This window comes from Trachypithecus francoisi, unplaced genomic scaffold (assembly GCF_009764315.1).
Source record: "Trachypithecus francoisi isolate TF-2019V2 unplaced genomic scaffold, Tfra_2.0 Lachesis_group5, whole genome shotgun sequence".
Taxonomy (NCBI): domain Eukaryota; kingdom Metazoa; phylum Chordata; class Mammalia; order Primates; family Cercopithecidae; genus Trachypithecus; species Trachypithecus francoisi.
Genome location: NW_022681470.1, coordinates 88,103,483 through 88,120,558, shown reverse-complemented (window position 1 = coordinate 88,120,558; position 17,076 = coordinate 88,103,483). Strand labels below are relative to the sequence as shown.

The window sequence follows — 17,076 nt, the reverse complement described above, 5'->3', positions numbered from 1 at the left end:
AGGTGGGCGGATCACTAAGTCAGGAGTTTGAGACCAGCCTGGCCAATATGGTAAAACCCCGTCTCTACTAAAAATACAAAAATTCGCCGGGTGTGGTGGCGCGCGCCTGTAGTCCCAGCTACTCCGGAGGCTGAGGCATAAGAATAGCTTGAACTGGGAGGCGTAGTTTGCAGTGAGGCGAGATTGCGCCACTGCATGCACTCCAGCCCTCTCGAAAAATAATAATAATAAAAAAACAGCTGTTACCTGTTTTCATTTCTATTGTGTAGATTTCCTCCCACTCCTATTTTTCCACTTACCAAAACACGGCTCCCAAGGAACAAAGGGTTTTCTGATTAAGTTATCAAACGCTTCTCGATGCTAGCCACTGGGGAAAATGCAAATTCCGATTAGAAAGGGATTTCTGGTCTCTAAAGAAATTCGATAAGCCGGGCGCGGTGGCTCAAGCCTGTAATCCCAGCACTTTGGGAGGCCGAGACGGGTGGATCACGAGGCCAGGAGATCGAGACCATCATGGCTAACACAGTGAAACCCCGTCTCTACTAAAAAATACAAAAAACTAGCCGGGCGAGGTGGCGGGCGCCTGTAGTCCCAGCTACTCGGGAGGCTGAGGCACGAGAACGGCCGGAACCCGGGAGGCGGAGCTTGCAGTGAGCTGAGATTGCGCCACTACACTCCAGCCTGGGCGACAGAGAGAGACTCCGTATCAGAAAAAAAAAAAAAAAAAAAAAAAATTCGATCTAGTAATGAACTCTCGAATCAAAATAGTATATAGAACACTAGGCTGTTCGAGTATGAGAGTCACGTGGCTCTGCAGCGTGACGGCGATTGTCAACGTTGGTTCAGGATCACGTAACAGACTACACAGCCAGCCTGTTAACTAATCCTCTGGGGTTGGTTTCGAGCTGTCTTGCCCAGCCATAACCTGTCTGGAGGGGCTGAGGAGAGATAGAGAAAGCAGCAAACCATCTTCCCTCAGACCTGTGCATCTTCTCAGACCCTGAATGTCAGGGCTTTCCCCTTCCTGAGGCTCACCCAACACCCCAGGGAGGCGTGGCTCTCACCCACCCACCCGTCTACCTCTCCCAAGGGGTTCGGCTAGCTTTTCCGGGGACCCTTCCCTCTCTAGGTGCCACGCACATGTGCTACTGGAGTAAAGGCCTGCACAAGCCACAGGCGCCCCCTTCTCGCCAGTATTCCAGACGCAGGTGGGCACCCTCCTTCGCGTTAGCCACTCCTCACCTGCTCTGCGGACACCGCCCCCTTCCCCGCGCCGCTCCCGCTGCTCTTGCCGGCGCGACCGCTGTTCTCCGCCATCTTCGCCGCCTGCTGGGTTTCCGGCCGGCGCAGCTCAGCCCCCGCCTTGCGTCACGTCCGGCTTGCGAGTTACCGCCCACTCGCCGCGGCGCTTCTGGCTGCAGGCCGTCCTCCGGATCCGATCCTGCGAATGGTTTTGGCCATATCTTCATGTAGGACCTACTCTCTCTCCCGTCGACCGCAGTGAATCCCACCTGCGGTGCTTTAACTTGTGCAACAGAGATGCTGCCCATGGCGGGGAGGGACGGGCAAACTGGAGCGGGCGGCGGGAGGGTGGAGGGCGGGGCGCGGCTTGGGGCTTGGGTTCCTTTGCGCCTTGCCCACCATGGAGGGGTTGGACACGAGGGAGGGCGAACTTTCCCCTGAGAGATTCTGGGGAAAGGGGAAATAAGCTTCGAGTCAGTAAAACTGCACAAATGCACAGTCAAGAAGAGTCTTGGGAAAACCAAGGATGGTTCCCGGAGATGACTTTTGGACTGCGGAAACGTTTGTCAAAGGAAAGGGGCTTCAGTTTAATGTGAGGTCATTGGAAGTTGAACTATTCAGGCGGCGAGCAGAGCCCCTTCCTCCATCTTCCCACTGTATGATCTTGTCCCTTAGCACATAATTTCTTATACAGTAAAGAGCGTTTTGAAGATTAGAAGGGTTTTACTGGCAGGGCCCTGATTCAGGCTTACAGTATAAAGAGAGAAGTCAGAGAATCCTAGAAATTTATTGCTTGAGGCAGGGGTTGGTATTCTCATTTCTCACTTTCTTCAGGCTGGGCTTCATCACCAGGCCTCTTCACAGATTCCTGTCCCTTCTGTGTCCCGGACTCCGGATACCTCGACTTTCAGTACCTTGTGCTCAGCCCAGGTAACACGTTTTGTTGTGTCCTCAGTGCCTGGCACTTAGATGCTCAGTTTGTTAAATGGATAGTGGGAGACACAGGAGTGTCAACTATCCACACATTTGATTGGTGAGCCCTACTAGCCCTGGGTCAACGTGCCCTGTAAGAGCATAATCAAAAGGAAGTCCAGCTTTCCTGCCTCTGCACTTGAACCCCTTAGCATTAAATTTGTTTCCCCGTGTTATGAAATCTGAGAATCCTGTCTATGCTATTTACAGGCCCAGAGCCATGGCTGTCTCCTCTTCCTCCTGCGAACTGCCCTTGGTGGCTGTGTGCCAGGTAACATCGACGCCAGACAAGCAACAGAACTTTAAAACATGTGCTGAGCTGGTTCGAGAGGCTGCCAGACTGGGTGCCTGCCTGGCTTTCCTGCCTGAGGCATTTGACTTCATTGCACGGGACCCTGCAGAGACGCTACGCCTGTCTGAACCACTGGGTGGGAGACTTTTGGAAGAATACACCCGGCTTGCCAGGTATCAGGGAAAGAGCGAGGGAGAGGTAGAATCTTAGTTGGACAGTGTCCCTGGATTGCCAGATATAAGGGTAGAGCCTTGAGAAGTCAGTAAAGAGTTGTCAGTGTCCCTTCCCCCCAGGGAATGTGGACTCTGGCTGTCCTTGGGTGGTTTCCATGAGCGTGGCCAAGACTGGGAGCAGACTCAGAAAATCTACAATTGTCACGTGCTGCTGAACAGCAAAGGTGAGACTTAATAACCCTTTAGCCTGCCTCTTCCCATGCTCTTCTACCTAAACTTAGATTCTCCAGAATTGTTTCTCAACTCTTATTTCCTTGACCCAAGGATTTAGGGGTCTTCCTACTTCAGTTCCTAGCCTATAAACTATCTCCTCCTTGGGAGGAGTAAGCAAGGTTTCTAGAACACCAGCACTGAATATTCCTTCTTTCTTACTGTAGGGGCAGTAGTGGCCACTTACAGGAAGACACATCTGTGTGACGTAGAGATTCCAGGGCAGGGGCCTATGTGTGAAAGCAATTCTACCATGCCTGGGCCCAATCTTGAGTCACCTGTCAGCACACCAGCAGGCAAGGTGGGAGTTGTGAAAGAATGAGGGAGGGGAACAGGAATACTCTGAACTAGCAGTAGAGGATAGAAAGCCCTAAGAAAGGGGGTAATGGAAGTATGACTAGCTGCTGTGACAAACAGAGCAGGAAGACTACTAAGTAGGCTGTTTTTCATTCCAGGTTGGTCTAGCTGTCTGCTATGACATGCGGTTCCCTGAACTCTCTCTGGCATTGGCTCAAGCTGGAGCAGAGATACTTACCTATCCTTCAGCTTTTGGATCGGTTACAGGCCCAGCCCACTGGGAGGTATGACGACACCTTTTTAAAACATAAGGGCCTTATTTAACCTCATCCTCCCTCCTTGGCCCTACCAGTTAAATTCCTTCCCCTTTCCACCTAGTGGGAAAACTCATTCCCCAGATAATTCTCATGTTACAGAATAGTTAAAATAGTAAATCATTCCCAGGCAATTATCAGAATAGTCACAATGGGTAGATTGGTCTGTAATGTCCCTCAACTGTCACTTCCTCACTATTTGCTACCTGTACTTATGTGAACACACATCTCATCCCCAGGTGTTGCTGCGGGCCCGTGCTATTGAAACCCAGTGCTATGTCGTGGCAGCGGCACAGTGTGGACGCCACCACGAGAAGAGAGCAAGTTATGGCCACAGCATGGTGGTAGACCCCTGGGGAACAGTGGTGGCCCGCTGCTCTGAGGGGCCAGGCCTCTGCCTTGCCCGAATAGACCTCAGCTATCTGCGACAGTTGCGTCAACACCTGCCTGTGTTCCAGCACCGCAGGCCTGACCTCTATGGCAATCTGGGTCACCCACTGTCTTAAGACAACTTCTGTGAGTTCAGACCCACCCCCACCAGCCCCCACCCCGCCACTGTGAGCTGGTGCTCATGTGACTTGGAGGCAGGACCCAGGCACAGCTCCCCTCACTTGGAGAACCTTGACTTTCTTGATGGAACACAAGCTTGGCTTCTTAGGAAAGAAACTTTCACCTGAGGTCAGATTGCAGTTTCAGAAAGGTGGCATTTTATACAGTCATTGTTTATTTCATGAAAACTGAAGTTCTGCTGAGGGCTGAGCAGCACTGGCATTGAAAAATATAATAATCATAAAGTCTGTGTCTGGACATCGCCTTTGGGAACTAGAAGGGGAGTTGGTGTTGTACCAGCTGGACTAAGCTCCAGTTCTAGACCTGGCTCATTCAACATGCGTCCCTACATAAATAAAAGTGCAACACTCAGTGCATGTCCCAGCCCCATTCTCCCAAGCATGGGAGTGGGCGTAGGAGTGGAGGAGGGGGAAGGAAAAAGGAATTACTTCACTTTCACCTATGATGCCCTTTGCCCAAGCCAGAAGAAAGCAAAGGGGAAAAGGGCTGCAGGGTACATTATTTATTTTCACTTGAACATGGAAAGAAAGTGTCACACTCCCCCTTCCCCTTTATAGGGGGAGTGTATTTTAATCAGCAACCTCTTCTCCATCCACCCTGTCTATGTGTGTACACATATACCACCACAATTGGGAGGCGTGACTCAGCTGACCCAGTCTTCTTCTCTGTTCCTCCGTTGAAGAGGGTTTGACAAATGGGTAAAAGGAAGGAGCCACATCAGGCAGAGGTTTCAAGCCACGGAATGGAGGAAAGGCGGCAGAGAGGAGCAGCACCAGAGGCCAGGAGAGAGTGGAAAGGGTCACAGCTTCTTTGTTTTTAAAAAATTCTGTAATTTGGAAGAGGGTGGTGATTAATTTTCAAAATACACTTCAGAGTCCCACCTTCCACACAGCTCCCTTACTCACAGCCCTTTGGTTTTTTAGACATTTAAGAGCTCTCATAAAGCCAGAAGTATTGATAACTCCTTAGTGCACCCAAAACAGTGTTCACATCAATCCCTTACAAAGACTATGTGCTGTAGACTTCGCTTCTCCCTATACATTTGTCTTACGGCTCAGTGGTAAGGTAGCTGTAGAGACACACATTAGGGGGTAAATGGAAAAGGGAAACAAAGGGGAAGCCCAGGCACATGGGTGCAGGGAGGGGTGGGGAACACCACTTCCACTTTCGTCTTTTTCTTTTAAAAAAAAAAAAAAAAAAAAGGCAGGGGTGTGATTGGTTGGAAGGGTAGAGAACAAACCCCAGAACAGTGTAAGCTCCAGAGGTGGGTGATGGGAACAGTCCCCAAAGTGAGAACAGGGAAAAGGTCAGGGCAATGCTTGCAGCATCAAGTTCCTCAGGAGTTTCTGTCGGCCCAGCTCATAGTCCTCCTCGTCTACATTTACCAGCAGCTTGATGGCTTCATGGCCCACAGCTTGCTTGAGGGAGTCTGTGATGAAGACACCTTTAAGTGCCTCTAATAAAGAGCCATTGATGTAGTCGCGCCAAAATGCGTCGAGGTAGGTGAGCTCAGAGAACTTGATGTCACAGATGATGGAGCCCAGGTCCCGGGACTTGAGGATGGTGTTAGCCTGGTTAAAGCGCTCAAACTGGCGCTCAAGTGGGTCCTGCTTGTTAGAGAAGACGTTGCCCTGCAGAGCAGTCTCATGCTGGCAGTACTCAGCCCGAACCCGCAGTCTGATGTCTGTTGGAAACAGAAGATACAGAGCAGAAGAGGTTACAGTGAGGGATGAGTTTACAACCCAAGCTTGAAAACTGAAAAGCACAGCAGAATAAAAAAGTAGGGAATATCACCTGACAGCTTCTCTACCTCTTCCCCAGGACTATTTCTATGTATCTCTGAAACCCTTGCCTGAATGCAGGAGGTTCCCTTAAACTGGACATGCCCAGGTCAGCACTGTTCCCATTACCCACAGGTAGCAACTTGCTTATAGGAGATAGTTTCCTAATTACCAGGCACAGAAGCTCATTTTAATACTCTATCTTGACTTGGTTCATCCTACAATAAGGATGTCATAACAATATCCCTGTGATGTAGTATTAACTAAGAAGAGTTGAAATGTACCCTGCCATAGTCACAAAGAGCAGTTCTTCCACCAGACACCAAACCATTCAGCCTCGCTTTGCAATGGCAATCAAAGTGAATCTCACACTGAATAGCATAAACTGCCTAGTGTCCCAGCAGTTCTTTATATTCTGCTTCAAGTCTGCTCCACCTCTGGAACCCTTGAACTTCCTCACCACAAGTCTGCTTTTCCTTGGGATCTGGTGTCACTGACTTCCGGCGTTTTCGCTGGCTCCCAAGTGTGGCTCTCCCTCGGGCTGGCCGCTTGCTACACATCTGAGGACCCGAAGTGGGGCAGCACACCACAGGATAGTGGGGAGGCACTGACCAGAAAGTAAAAGGGAAGAAAACACAGTAGGGTAAAGGCAGAAATTCAAACACTTCTCTTGGAATGAGGAAGGAATCATTCAGACTTAGCACTAAAAGCAGTGGAAATAATGTGACTTGAAAAGACATAATGTGAGAGCAAATACAGGGCCTAGGAGAAACGTCAACACCTCACCTGATTTTTTTTTTATGGGGCAAGATGTGGGGCACAGCATCCTTTCATTTAAGCTGGCAAAGCCCAGAATGTGATGAGATCAGTGTCCTTTTACTTGATGATGGAAAGTAGGGGGAGTTAATGTCTTCTCACCTGTTTTAGGGGGCTGGGGAGGCCTTGGTTCTGGATCACTGAGGGCTCTGGGGGTCACATAGCGAATTGATGTCTCCTCCAGATATTTGTCTACAAGATCAGGGCACACTGTAGGAGGAGAAGTAATCATTCAGGAAAATATATACCCTTCCCTTCTGTCAGTCCAAACCCCCAATGGGCCTCACAACTTACTCTAAGTACTCCCCAGGGTCAGTGTGTCCTCCCCTTTGGATGCCTATGCTGCTCCTTCCTGGCCTCCCACAACTCTTCCCTGATTCCAGCCCCAATACATCCTCACCAGCCCGTCTTCTCTTGAGGGTGACATAGGGCAGCAGGTCGTGGCGAGTGATGATGCGCAGCAGCTGCAGCACCTGGCGAAAGTTACTTTCATCACAGCGGCCCTGGCGCTCCAGTGCCAGTAAGAAGTCACGTCCATTTCGGATGAGTCCACGCTCGTGGTCATCAATGACATCAACAAAGAGGAAAGAAAGCACGCGCACATCTCTGTGTGTCAGATGAGTGCCCACGATGTCAAACATGCGGTGCAGGCTGTACAGCCCATGTTCCTGCTCACCATGCTCTTCTGGCCACACCTGGCTTGCCTGCCGCTTTAGGCCCGCCATGCTGGGGGCTCAGGTACGCAATGCTTTCCAGAATCCCTGCTCAGCAGCTGCAATCCACACTGTACTGAAAGGGCAGTGAAAGAACCGATGAGACACTCAAGGGCAGGAACTAGTCTTAGGCATTCCCATATTCCCAGTCGCTAATAATGCCTGGCACAGTATAGTGCTTTATACATGTTTATTACATTTTTTAAAGTGTTTGTTTATAAACAAACACTGGCCGGGCACAGGGGCTCACACCTGTAATCCCAGCATTTTGGGAGGCCAAGGCAGGAGGATCACTTGAGCCCAAGCATTCAAGACCAGCCTGGGCAACATATGGAGACCCGTTTCTACAAAAAAGAAAAAATTAGCTGGGCTTGGTGGTACACGCTTGTAGTCCCAGCTGCACAGGAGGCTGAAGTGGGAGGAAGGCTTGAGGCCAGGAGTTCAAGATCAGCCTGGGCAACATATGGAGACCCCTGTTTCTACAAAAAAGAAAAAATTAGCTGGGCTTGGTGGTACACGCCTGTAGTCCCAGCTACTCAGGAGGCTGAGGCAGGAGGATCATTAGAGGCCAGGAGTTCAAGGCTGCAGTGAGCTATAATCCTGCACTGTAGCCTGGGTGACAGAGTGAGACCCCCATCTCGAAAAAGAAGAAAAGAACTAGTTTAAATTCTGACTGTTGTCACTGAAAAGCTGTGTAGCTGTGTGACCGTAAGCAACTCACTCCAAATGCTCAGTGCTGTCATCTGTAAACAGGGATGAATGAATCTATACCTCAGAGTTGTTAAGAATCCAATGAGAAAATACATGCAGAATCACTTGGTAACCCTTACATAAGTGGTTGTGAAACAGATTTCAAAGATACAAGCATCCTTGGCCTTTGCAGCCCAGAATCATCCCTCCACATTTTTCCTACAATCCAACCACATCCAGAAACGATAACTGCTCAGAAAGTTGATCAATATTTACCAAAACTCATGGATTTAAAATAACATTTATTACGTTTCTACAATAAGCATTCTTGTAATTCTGTGCCATTTGTACTCCCTTGATCTTCACACTATTTGGCAATACCAACTTTTTTTTTTTTTTGAGATGGAATCTCACTGTGTCACCCAGGCTGGTGTGCAGTGGCGCAATCTCGGCTCACTGCAACCTCTGCCTCCCGGGTTCAAGCAATTCTTGTGCCTCAGCCTCCCAAATAGCTGGGATTACAGGCAAGCGCCACCATGTCGTGCTAATTTTTGTATTTTCAGTAGACACGGGGTTTTACCATGATGGCCAGGCTTGTCTTGAACTCCTGACCTCAGGTCATCCGCCCGCCTTGGCCTCCCAAAGTGCTGGGATTACAGGCGTGAACCACTGTACCTGGCCTTGGCAATACCAACTTCTTTTTTTTTTTTTTTTTTTTTGAGACGGAGTCTCGCTCTGTCACCCAGGCTGGAGTGCTGTGGTCGGATCCCAGCTCACTGCAAGCTCCGCCTCCTGGGTTCCCGCCATTCTCCTGCCTCAGCCTCCCGAGTAGCTGGGACTACAGGCGCCGCCACGTCGCCCGGCTAGTTTTTGTAGTTTTTAGTAGAGACGGGGTTTCACGGTGTTAGCCAGGATGGTCTCAATCTCCTGACCTCGTGATCCGCCCGTCTCGGCCTCCCAAAGTGCTGGGATTACAGGCTTGAGCCACCGCGCCCGGCCCGGCAATACCAACTTACTAAGCTTTCCTCATGGATGTCATTTACCAATCCCCTATCAATGACCAATCACAGCCCCACATTCATTATATAGTTTGGCACTTGATTCACAAAGTTCCTCCATCATTATGGGCTATGGTTAATAACAATGACACAGTCATTAATCATTTCTCAAATTCAACAACTTTCACTCCACTCAAGTCACTCATACTTACTGCTCCACCAGACAGTACCATCCAATACTGTCCATTCTCTGGTCACAATCTCCAATCACACAATCAATCCTAAATTCCTGTTAATGCTACTTCTAGATATTTCTTAAATCTGTCCTACCTTTCCATCTCCACTGCCATGGTTCAGATTACAATAATCTTTCACCTGGACTACTGTTACTTTAAAAGTTCTCTGCAACACCAATTTTAACCTACCTAAATCCATCCACTGCCACATGTAGTTCAGTAAGCTGTCTAAAGTCCACAACTGACCAAGTCACTTTCCTGCTTCAGACCCATTGATAGCCCCTTCCTTATCTATAAGAATACTCCAAACTCTCTTTTTTTTGAGACAGAGTCGCTCTGCTGCCCAGGCTGGAGTGCTGTGGCACAATCTTGGCTCACTGCAACCTCCGCCTCCCGGGTTCAAGCGATTCTCCTGCTTCAGCCTCCCAAGTAGCTGGGACTACAGGCGCCCGCCACCATGCCCAGCTAATTTTTATATTTTTAGTAGAGACGGGGTTTCACCGTATTGGCCAGGCTGGTCTCGAACTCCTGACCTTGTGATCTGCCTGCCTCGGCCTCCCAAAGTGCTGGGATTATAGGCATGAGCCACCACACCTGGCCGAACACTCCAAATTCTTTACACACACATCAAGCCTTCTAAGATCAGGCCTACCTTACCAACCTCATCTCCCACCACATCCACTTTTTATTCTCTAACATTGTAATTTGTTTATAGCTCACATACATCATGCAATTTGTTTCTCTATACCTTCTTCTCTTTGCTTGAATGCCCCTCTCCCTTCTCCCTTCCACACCCCCATCACTCTTTTTCAGATGGCTAACTCCTACTCATTCTTTAAGAGTCAGCTCAGATGCCATCTTCAAAATGCATTCTCTACACCCCCATGCTGAGGTAAGTAGTCCTCTTCCGTGCTCTTATTGAACACTATGCATATCTCTTTTACACCATTTAACACCATGTACTAAAATTATTTGTGTATTTATTATCCCATTAGATCCTACTCAACTCCTAGAGGGACTATGTCATATTCATCTTTATATCCCTAGTGACTAGTAATGGACACAGCCTCAAATATAGTAGGAGCAACCCACTGTTGAACTGAACTTAATCTCCAAGAGATCACCTCCAGCAATTCCAATTCAGAAACAAACTCACAAAATTCCAAGAGAGGACCCCATTAAAAACAGAGATACAGGTAACTCAGTTACCATGCATATATTCTTTTTTTTTTTTTTTGAGACGGAGTCTCGCTCTGCCGCCCAGGCTGGAGTGCTGTGGCCGGATCTCAGCTCACTGCAAGCTCCGCCTCCCGGGTTTACGCCATTCTCCTGTCTCAGCCTCCCGAGCAGCTGGGACTACAGGCGCCCGCCACCTCGCCCGGCTAATTTTTTTGTATTTTTTTAGTAGAGACGGGGTTTCACCGTGTTAGCCAGGATGGTCTCGATCTCCTGACCTCGTGATCCGCCCGTCTCGGCCTCCCAAAGTGCTGGGATTACAGGCTTGAGCCACCGCGCCCGGCCACCATGCATATATTCTAACTAGCCATAGCCTCCTCTGCAATGTCCAGAACTACCCACACCATACCACACCACACCACACCACCCTACTCGACAATAAGACAGGTTGCTCTGTCCATTTATACAAAAAGGAACTGAGGCTAGACTAAGAAACAATAAAATAATAAGCTTCTTTGGAAAAACAAAGCTGATAGAGACTTGGAAAGCTGAAGAGTAAGTAGGAACTAGTCCTCTCTTCCTCAGATGAGAAACTAAAATGAAAGCACAGAGAAACTCATTCCCTTAAGAAAAGGGGAGGTACACTCTGGGATCACTTAACCCTATACCATGGGTTGTGATATGTAGAAAGGAAATGTAATCCATATATAATTTTGAGAGCCCAGATGCCCCACCCAAAGCATGGAAAATAGCTATTCAACTATAGACTGGTATTCCTTGTCTCTTCCTCTCGATTCACCTGTTGCTGTCACTGGGTACAAATGAAGATGCTAAAGGAAAATAAGTTCTTGCTCGTAGCAGGCAACATGAGAAAACTGAGCCTCCTCAGAGCCCCTGTAACTTCTCCTTGTTCCCTATCCCACCTGTTCCCTTGGGCCAGCTGTTGATTATGAGGATCTCAGATAAAGCAGATGGGTAGGTTTCACATTAAACCAACCAGAAGAGCCAGTTGCTCCACAGTTCCCAAATTTAAAGTGTGCTTAAACCCGAGGAAATGAAGAAACACTGTCCCCACATACTCTCACAATGGAAAATGAGGCAAAATACAGGAAAGCACTGTGGTCCTAATTACGCATCAATGGATGCAATTCTATAAGCTTCAATCCCTTGAAGTTAACTCCCTACATTTGAGAGGAAACAAACACACTAGCCACCTTTAAGTCCCAGATCCCAGGCTAGATCATCAATGTACTAGGAATTATAAGAGCTTTTAGGTCAGTGGTTCTCAACCAGGGGCAAATTTGACCCCTGGGGAATATGTCGCAATGTCTGGAGACATTTCTGATTATCCTGCCTGGTGGGGAAGGGGACTGCAATCAGCACATAATGAGTAGAAGCCAGGATATTTAGAACCATCCTATAGGACAGGTGCAGTGGCTCACGTCTGTAATCCCTGCACTTTAAGAGGCCAAGCGGGGAGGAACACTTGAGCCCAGGAGTTTGAGATCAGCTTGGACAACATGGTGAAACCCCATCTCTACAAAAAATAAAAAATTAGCCAGGCGTGGTGGCATGCACCTGTGATCCCAGCTACTTGGGAGGCTAAGGTAGGAGAATCGCTTGAGCCTGGGAGGTCAAAGCTGCAGTGGGATGTGATAGCACCACTACACTCCATCCCAGGTGACAGAGACAGATCCTGTCTCAAAAGAAAAAATAAACATCCTATAATGCACAGAACAGTCTGCCACAACAAAGAATCATCCAGCACAAAATGTCAATAATGCCGAGGATGAGAAACCCTATTTTAGGTGGAGCATGATGAAGGGTCAAAAGAATGCATGTCACTTTTCACACTAGATCTAGAAAAAGCCATTTGGTCCCTCCAATCCAAACCCATCAAACAACATTCCGGAAGAAAATAAAAGCCTATCGGACATACACATTCATTTAACTCCCAAGTCCAACTGCACTAAGGTGTTTCATGCCATTCCAACCTTGGGTCCTCTGTCAACCTCCTGCTGTTGCCATTCAGCTGAAGAACAGGTGGTAGTTCTACACCCACTTCTGCCCCATCCCAGGAGGTCTGCTTTGACCTAGTTCAATCTGGAGTTTTGTGGGGATATTAGAAATGTAATCCTCTGCAAACAGACACAAAGGATCCTGCTCGTAAGCCTCAGGGCCATCTTTAAAGTCTTGAAACTGGATGAGTAGCAGACTCTCCTTGTTAGGTCACTAATCAGACTTATATTGCTTATTCAATGAAGCAAAACATAGAAATATGTAAGTTCCTCAAGGCCATGTCCTTGGGAGAAATATGAGGATACTGTCATGCAGGTTAAGAGGCAGCCCTCTTCACTTAATGCAACCCAGATAAGGGTTCCAAGAATCTATCTAACTTTAACATTAAAAGAATGTGATGAGGCCTGGCACGGTGGCTCACACTTGTAATCCCAACACTTTGGGAGACCAAGGCAGGACTGCTTGAGCCCAGGAGTTCGAGACCAGCGTGAGCAACATGGCACAACCCCATCTCTACAAACAATAAACAAAAATTTGCTGGGCATGGTGGGACATACCTGTGGTCCCAGCTACTCTAATCGCACCACTGCACTCCAGCCTGGGGTACACAGTGAGACCTTGCCTCAAAAAAAAAAGAAAAAAAATGTGATGAAAGTTCAGCTGATTAGTAAAATTAGAAAAGAAAACATGACCAATTTCTTCTAAAACCAAAATATACTCAGATTTCTGTGGCAGTGAAGCAAGGGAGCTCAACTTAAAACATACAGAGATCCTAGATGACAGGTATCAGAATGGTGAGGAGAATGTAGCCCTCTGAACAGAAGATGAGAACTCAAGTCTTGGTATCTGAAACAGTGCCAAATACCAAGAGACAAAACTCCAGCACACAAAAAGTCCTGATCCCACTGACTGGTCTGGCTCTATGTGAGACAGTAACACATGAATTCTCCCCTACAGTTTCCAAGAATAATTGATTCTGAGGAATTGCTGTATTTCCTGGAGTTTTACTTTTTTCTTTAGAGAAGTCCAAGTCAGCCAAGGGCCAACAGACAGTCTATAGGTATCTTCAGGATTTTCTCCTGATTGGTCCTTCTCTACTATGTTTCCACTTCCAAGCAAAGTCTGGTCTCATCCCAACCAGGAATAGCTGTAGTTTTTGAGGTACTTGGCTCTCTCAGAAGCCCTTAGGGGAAAGCCACGTGAAAGAAATAAAAAAGAGTGCTGTCTTGAAATGAAAACGACAGTCATCTTTTCTGAACAGGGATGATATTTGTAATTTCATAGGAGAATTAGAGATATCTGACTTTCTCAGAAGTCCTCAGAAGAAAAGTCATGCAGAAGAACTACAAAAAAAGTGGTGTCTTGAAACTTGAAATGAAAACTACATAGAAAATCTTAAAGATGGTTAAGAGTACATTCTTGTTCGTGGGACTAGGAAATGTAATCAAATACCTGTAAGTCAAATGTAAGTCAAAATTACATAGTATGTTTTCAAAATAAAGATGCCAGGAACCCCCCCAACAGCTAGAAGAGAAAGTGAGAGGAAAAGTTTCCCATGGAAGGAAGGTGTCCCAGCAACCCTCCAAGGGCAACATTTAGTAGACAATGTACTAGAATACAGCCTTCCATATGTAATAAAAAAAAAAAAGTTTCAGAGCTGACCAAGAAGACTAGACAATAACAAACCAAAGCTGGGGGATTGTCCCAAGACATCTAAATCTCCTTCTCTTTTCCCTCCTATCTCCAATTAACTAAAGACAGTGATTACAACAGATCTCATGCACTCAGATGGGTGAATGAAAACTCTTTTTCCCTGGCATTCTCCTCCTCATTAAGGGACCCAACCTCAAAATAACTCTCATGAGATTTCCATTCCCTTCCATTGTTTGAAAACAATAAAAAAGTTCCAGACTTACCTCCGCAAGAAACTTAATTTCCCAGGTCTCTTCCTAGCACAAGTTTCACAGCCAGCAGCAAAACAAAAACAAATAAGAAGGGGAAAATAATTAATTTTCAAGTTTTACTTTGAAACCTCAAAGGCTCATAGAATTAGACAATCTCGCTGCAAAAGTACACAGACAAGCCTAAAGACATTTAGAGAACTCACCCCCAACAAGTCTCCAGGCTTCCCTAACTCTCTGTCAATTTACAAAAACAATACCAACTCCAAGAATTTCCACTCTCAATGGCTTGCGGTAAGAAAGCTCCCAAATTTAAGAACTTCTGGGAAAACCAATTACCCTCTGGCACCTTCTCATCTTCCTCCACAATTCCTTATTCCTATTTTGTTACAATATTAATGTTAACTTTCATCTTCAGAAAAAACTGGGAGGCAAGTGGTTACAACAGACCAGCACTATCCTCAAAATTCTACCTTTGGCCCTTTCCCTTAACTAGCACACAATGAGAACAAAATATCTAATGGCACAGCATCCACTCATACATCTGTTTCACCAGGGAAAGTTTTTCTACATACAGTATCCATGTTACCCCCTCCCTTCTAGACTTAAACAGCAAAAGGGTCTGGAAACTACAGCACTCATTTAATTAGCCTATCTAGATGCCACTCTATCTTTTGTCTTTCCCTCCTCAGACTTCCAGAGCCTCCACCTTAGCATATAGGGTTCCAATATAGCCATGTCTGCTCCCCCACTCTTGTATTGCTAATGCTAAAAACTAGAAAAGTCCTTTGCTTCTCCACACTTGGACGACACCGGCTTCCCCATTTTCCCAAGCAGGAAAAACAAGGGAACAGTAAGCTAGGGAGTCTTTTGGAAAATAAACCCAGTTGAATTTTCATCCAACCCCAATTCTGCAAACCCACATGACCATTCCCTTCTGCCCTTCCCACCCTCTTAAAAGCTAAGGACCTGGCAATTAGAATTGGCTGCAACTGATGCTGCTTAACTCTGTTCTCTCCTCCTTTCCACCGGGGAAAGGGAAACCCCCGAACCTCTATCACCCGTGCAGCTCCACTGTCCTATCTCCCATTCCACTCCTTCTTCCCAAACTTTCTTCCTCCCAGTCTCTCACTTTCTCCATTACCTCCTCCCACCGACACTCTCTCCATTCCCCAAACCTCCGTTCTCTCCTTTTCCACCCAAATTCTCCCCTAGGCCCTTCCCCCTCCCACATCCAATTTAACACTTTAGAAGCCCCCCAGAATCGTCTAAACTCCAATTCTGAGCTTTCCCCACCTCCTCGCAACACCCCTCATCAGAGTCCAGTCCTCCCTCCAACCACATGCCACAGGCCCCTTCCCCTTCACACTCTCAGCCTCTCCCTCCCGCTCCCACCCCCTTCAATACGAGCGGATCGCAGCCCCACTCCCCACCTCGGCCTCTCTAATACCCCTGGCTGGGCCCAGTCTCAGCCCTTGTTTACGCCCCTCCCCATGCCCTCACTCCTCCGTCTCGACCCCTGCCCTCTCCCGCAGTTGCCATCTCCCCTGCACGCCCCCCTCGGCAGCTCCCCTCCCCCACCTCTCAGCGTCCCGTCACCTCCCTCTCTTGAGGTTCTCAGGCTGGACGTCGCCACCGCCTCCCCCTCCACTTTCCTTCCCCAAGCCCTTTGCGGCCCCGCCCGGCCCCGCCCCGTCCCGCTCGACTCCCTCTCCCCACTCCGGCCGCCCCGCCGCCTCACTCTCGACTCAGGCTCGGCGCCGCCATATTGGATCCATCCGCGCCGCTCTCCCGGGCCTGCCTCACGGCGCCGCATCCGGGCTCCAGCCGCCGCCGCCGCCGCCGCCGCCGCCGCCGCGGGCGTGGGGGAGGGGAGAGGCGGGCGGGGGTGGCTGCATCCTGAACGGCGCCTCCCGGAACCCGGCCGGTTAGTGGCGGCTTCGAGGCCATAGTGAGACATGAGCCGCAGTAGCCATAGTAAGTGAGGGCAGCCTGGCAACGGCATTAAGCGGGGAGTGGATAGCTTCACTTCGGGAGGAGAGATAGGGATTGGCAGCCATCTTGCTTTGGGGCAAGCTGGCAACGCCGGTATTTCTTGACGGCTGCTTAGGGCGGTAATAAGGAATGGGAAAGGATAGCATTATTGAATGTGGAAACATTGGTGGCGCCACAGCTGGCTGGTGGCCACTTCAAGACCCACTGAAAGGCTGGGATTGGCAGCCATGACTCATAAGGGCGGAATAGCACGGGGATCGGTTTGTCTGGCGAACTTGAGTGAAGGGTCAAGATCTGGATTTCACCTTTCCTCTGAGCTTCCTGATAACCCGGACGTTCCGTAAACCCGGATCCGGAGCCGAGAGCGCTGCCCAGATCCCGTCTCGGAATTCATTCGTTCAGCATTTACCTTTTGAACGCCGGTTTCCTGTAGCAAGTGTCGCCTAGCTGATCCGTGTAGGGCTGTTGGGAATTGGGGGTGGGGAGGATGGTGCGGGTACATTCTGGAGCTGCCAACAGCCTGGTGTGGCTTAAGAAAGAGGTAATAGATAGGGGAAGACCAGATTATGCGAAGCCTTGTAAATTAATTGATTTTTATTCTTAAGGCTTTTCATTGTCTTT

At 48.3% G+C, this 17,076-nt stretch overlaps 3 protein-coding genes across 11 annotated transcripts in view; 1 reads left to right on the top strand and 2 right to left on the bottom strand.

Annotated features, from left to right (window-relative positions):
- Window positions 1-1,584, bottom strand: part of PFDN2 (prefoldin subunit 2) — an 18,494-nt gene extending 16,910 nt beyond the window's left edge. The window contains exon 1 of one of the 2 annotated variants that reach the window (XM_033196557.1): window positions 1,243-1,584. In XM_033196557.1, the coding sequence (XP_033052448.1) occupies window positions 1,243-1,550 (308 nt within the window). In that variant the 5' untranslated portion in view covers window positions 1,551-1,584. The remainder of the gene's footprint in view (window positions 1-1,242) is intronic. The other variant, XM_033196558.1, reaches the window with a different exon arrangement.
- On the top strand, window positions 1,369-5,332 carry NIT1 (nitrilase 1). Of its 2 annotated transcripts, none has more exons than XM_033196545.1 (7): window positions 1,369-1,469; window positions 2,077-2,172; window positions 2,425-2,679; window positions 2,800-2,903; window positions 3,117-3,250; window positions 3,405-3,530; window positions 3,800-4,481. In XM_033196545.1, coding segments are annotated over exons 1-7 (984 nt in total). In that variant the 5' UTR covers window positions 1,369-1,467; the 3' UTR covers window positions 4,067-4,481. The 2 variants fall into 2 exon arrangements, with proteins under 2 accessions (XP_033052436.1, XP_033052435.1); XM_033196544.1 differs by lacking the exon at window positions 1,369-1,469 and adding an exon at window positions 1,584-1,834 and having other exon boundaries at window positions 3,800-5,332.
- Window positions 4,265-17,076, bottom strand: DEDD (death effector domain containing). Of its 7 annotated transcripts, none has more exons than XM_033196549.1 (6): window positions 16,202-17,076; window positions 14,476-14,508; window positions 7,128-7,516; window positions 6,830-6,937; window positions 6,372-6,518; window positions 4,265-5,814 (listed from the first exon to the last, which is right to left on the bottom strand). In XM_033196549.1, exons 3-6 carry the CDS (start codon window positions 7,450-7,452, stop codon window positions 5,438-5,440), a joined length of 957 nt encoding a protein of 318 aa, XP_033052440.1. In that variant the 5' UTR covers window positions 7,453-7,516; window positions 14,476-14,508; window positions 16,202-17,076; the 3' UTR covers window positions 4,265-5,437. The 7 variants fall into 7 exon arrangements, with proteins under 7 accessions (XP_033052440.1, XP_033052443.1, XP_033052441.1 ...); XM_033196552.1 differs by having other exon boundaries at window positions 7,128-7,511; XM_033196550.1 differs by lacking the exon at window positions 16,202-17,076 and adding an exon at window positions 16,042-16,141.

What these genes read in the sequence shown, in the direction of transcription:
- NIT1 (XM_033196544.1), top strand. Translation starts at nt 1,734, where the DNA reads ATGCACAGTCAAGAAGAGTCTTGGGAAAACCAAGGATGGTTCCCGGAG. An exon ending in GAATACACCCGGCTTGCCAG is followed by an intron (nt 2,680 to 2,799) that starts GTATCAGGGAAA and finishes CCTTCCCCCCAG; the next exon opens with GGAATGTGGACTCTGGCTGT. An exon ending in CGTGCTGCTGAACAGCAAAG is followed by an intron (nt 2,904 to 3,116) that starts GTGAGACTTAAT and finishes TTCTTACTGTAG; the next exon opens with GGGCAGTAGTGGCCACTTAC.
- DEDD (XM_033196549.1), bottom strand. Translation starts at nt 7,452, where the DNA reads ATGGCGGGCCTAAAGCGGCAGGCAAGCCAGGTGTGGCCAGAAGAGCAT. An exon ending in CCTCAAGAGAAGACGGGCTG is followed by an intron (nt 6,938 to 7,127) that starts GTGAGGATGTAT and finishes CTCCTCCTACAG; the next exon opens with TGTGCCCTGATCTTGTAGAC. An exon ending in CAAGGAAAAGCAGACTTGTG is followed by an intron (nt 5,815 to 6,371) that starts GTGAGGAAGTTC and finishes TGTTTCCAACAG; the next exon opens with ACATCAGACTGCGGGTTCGG.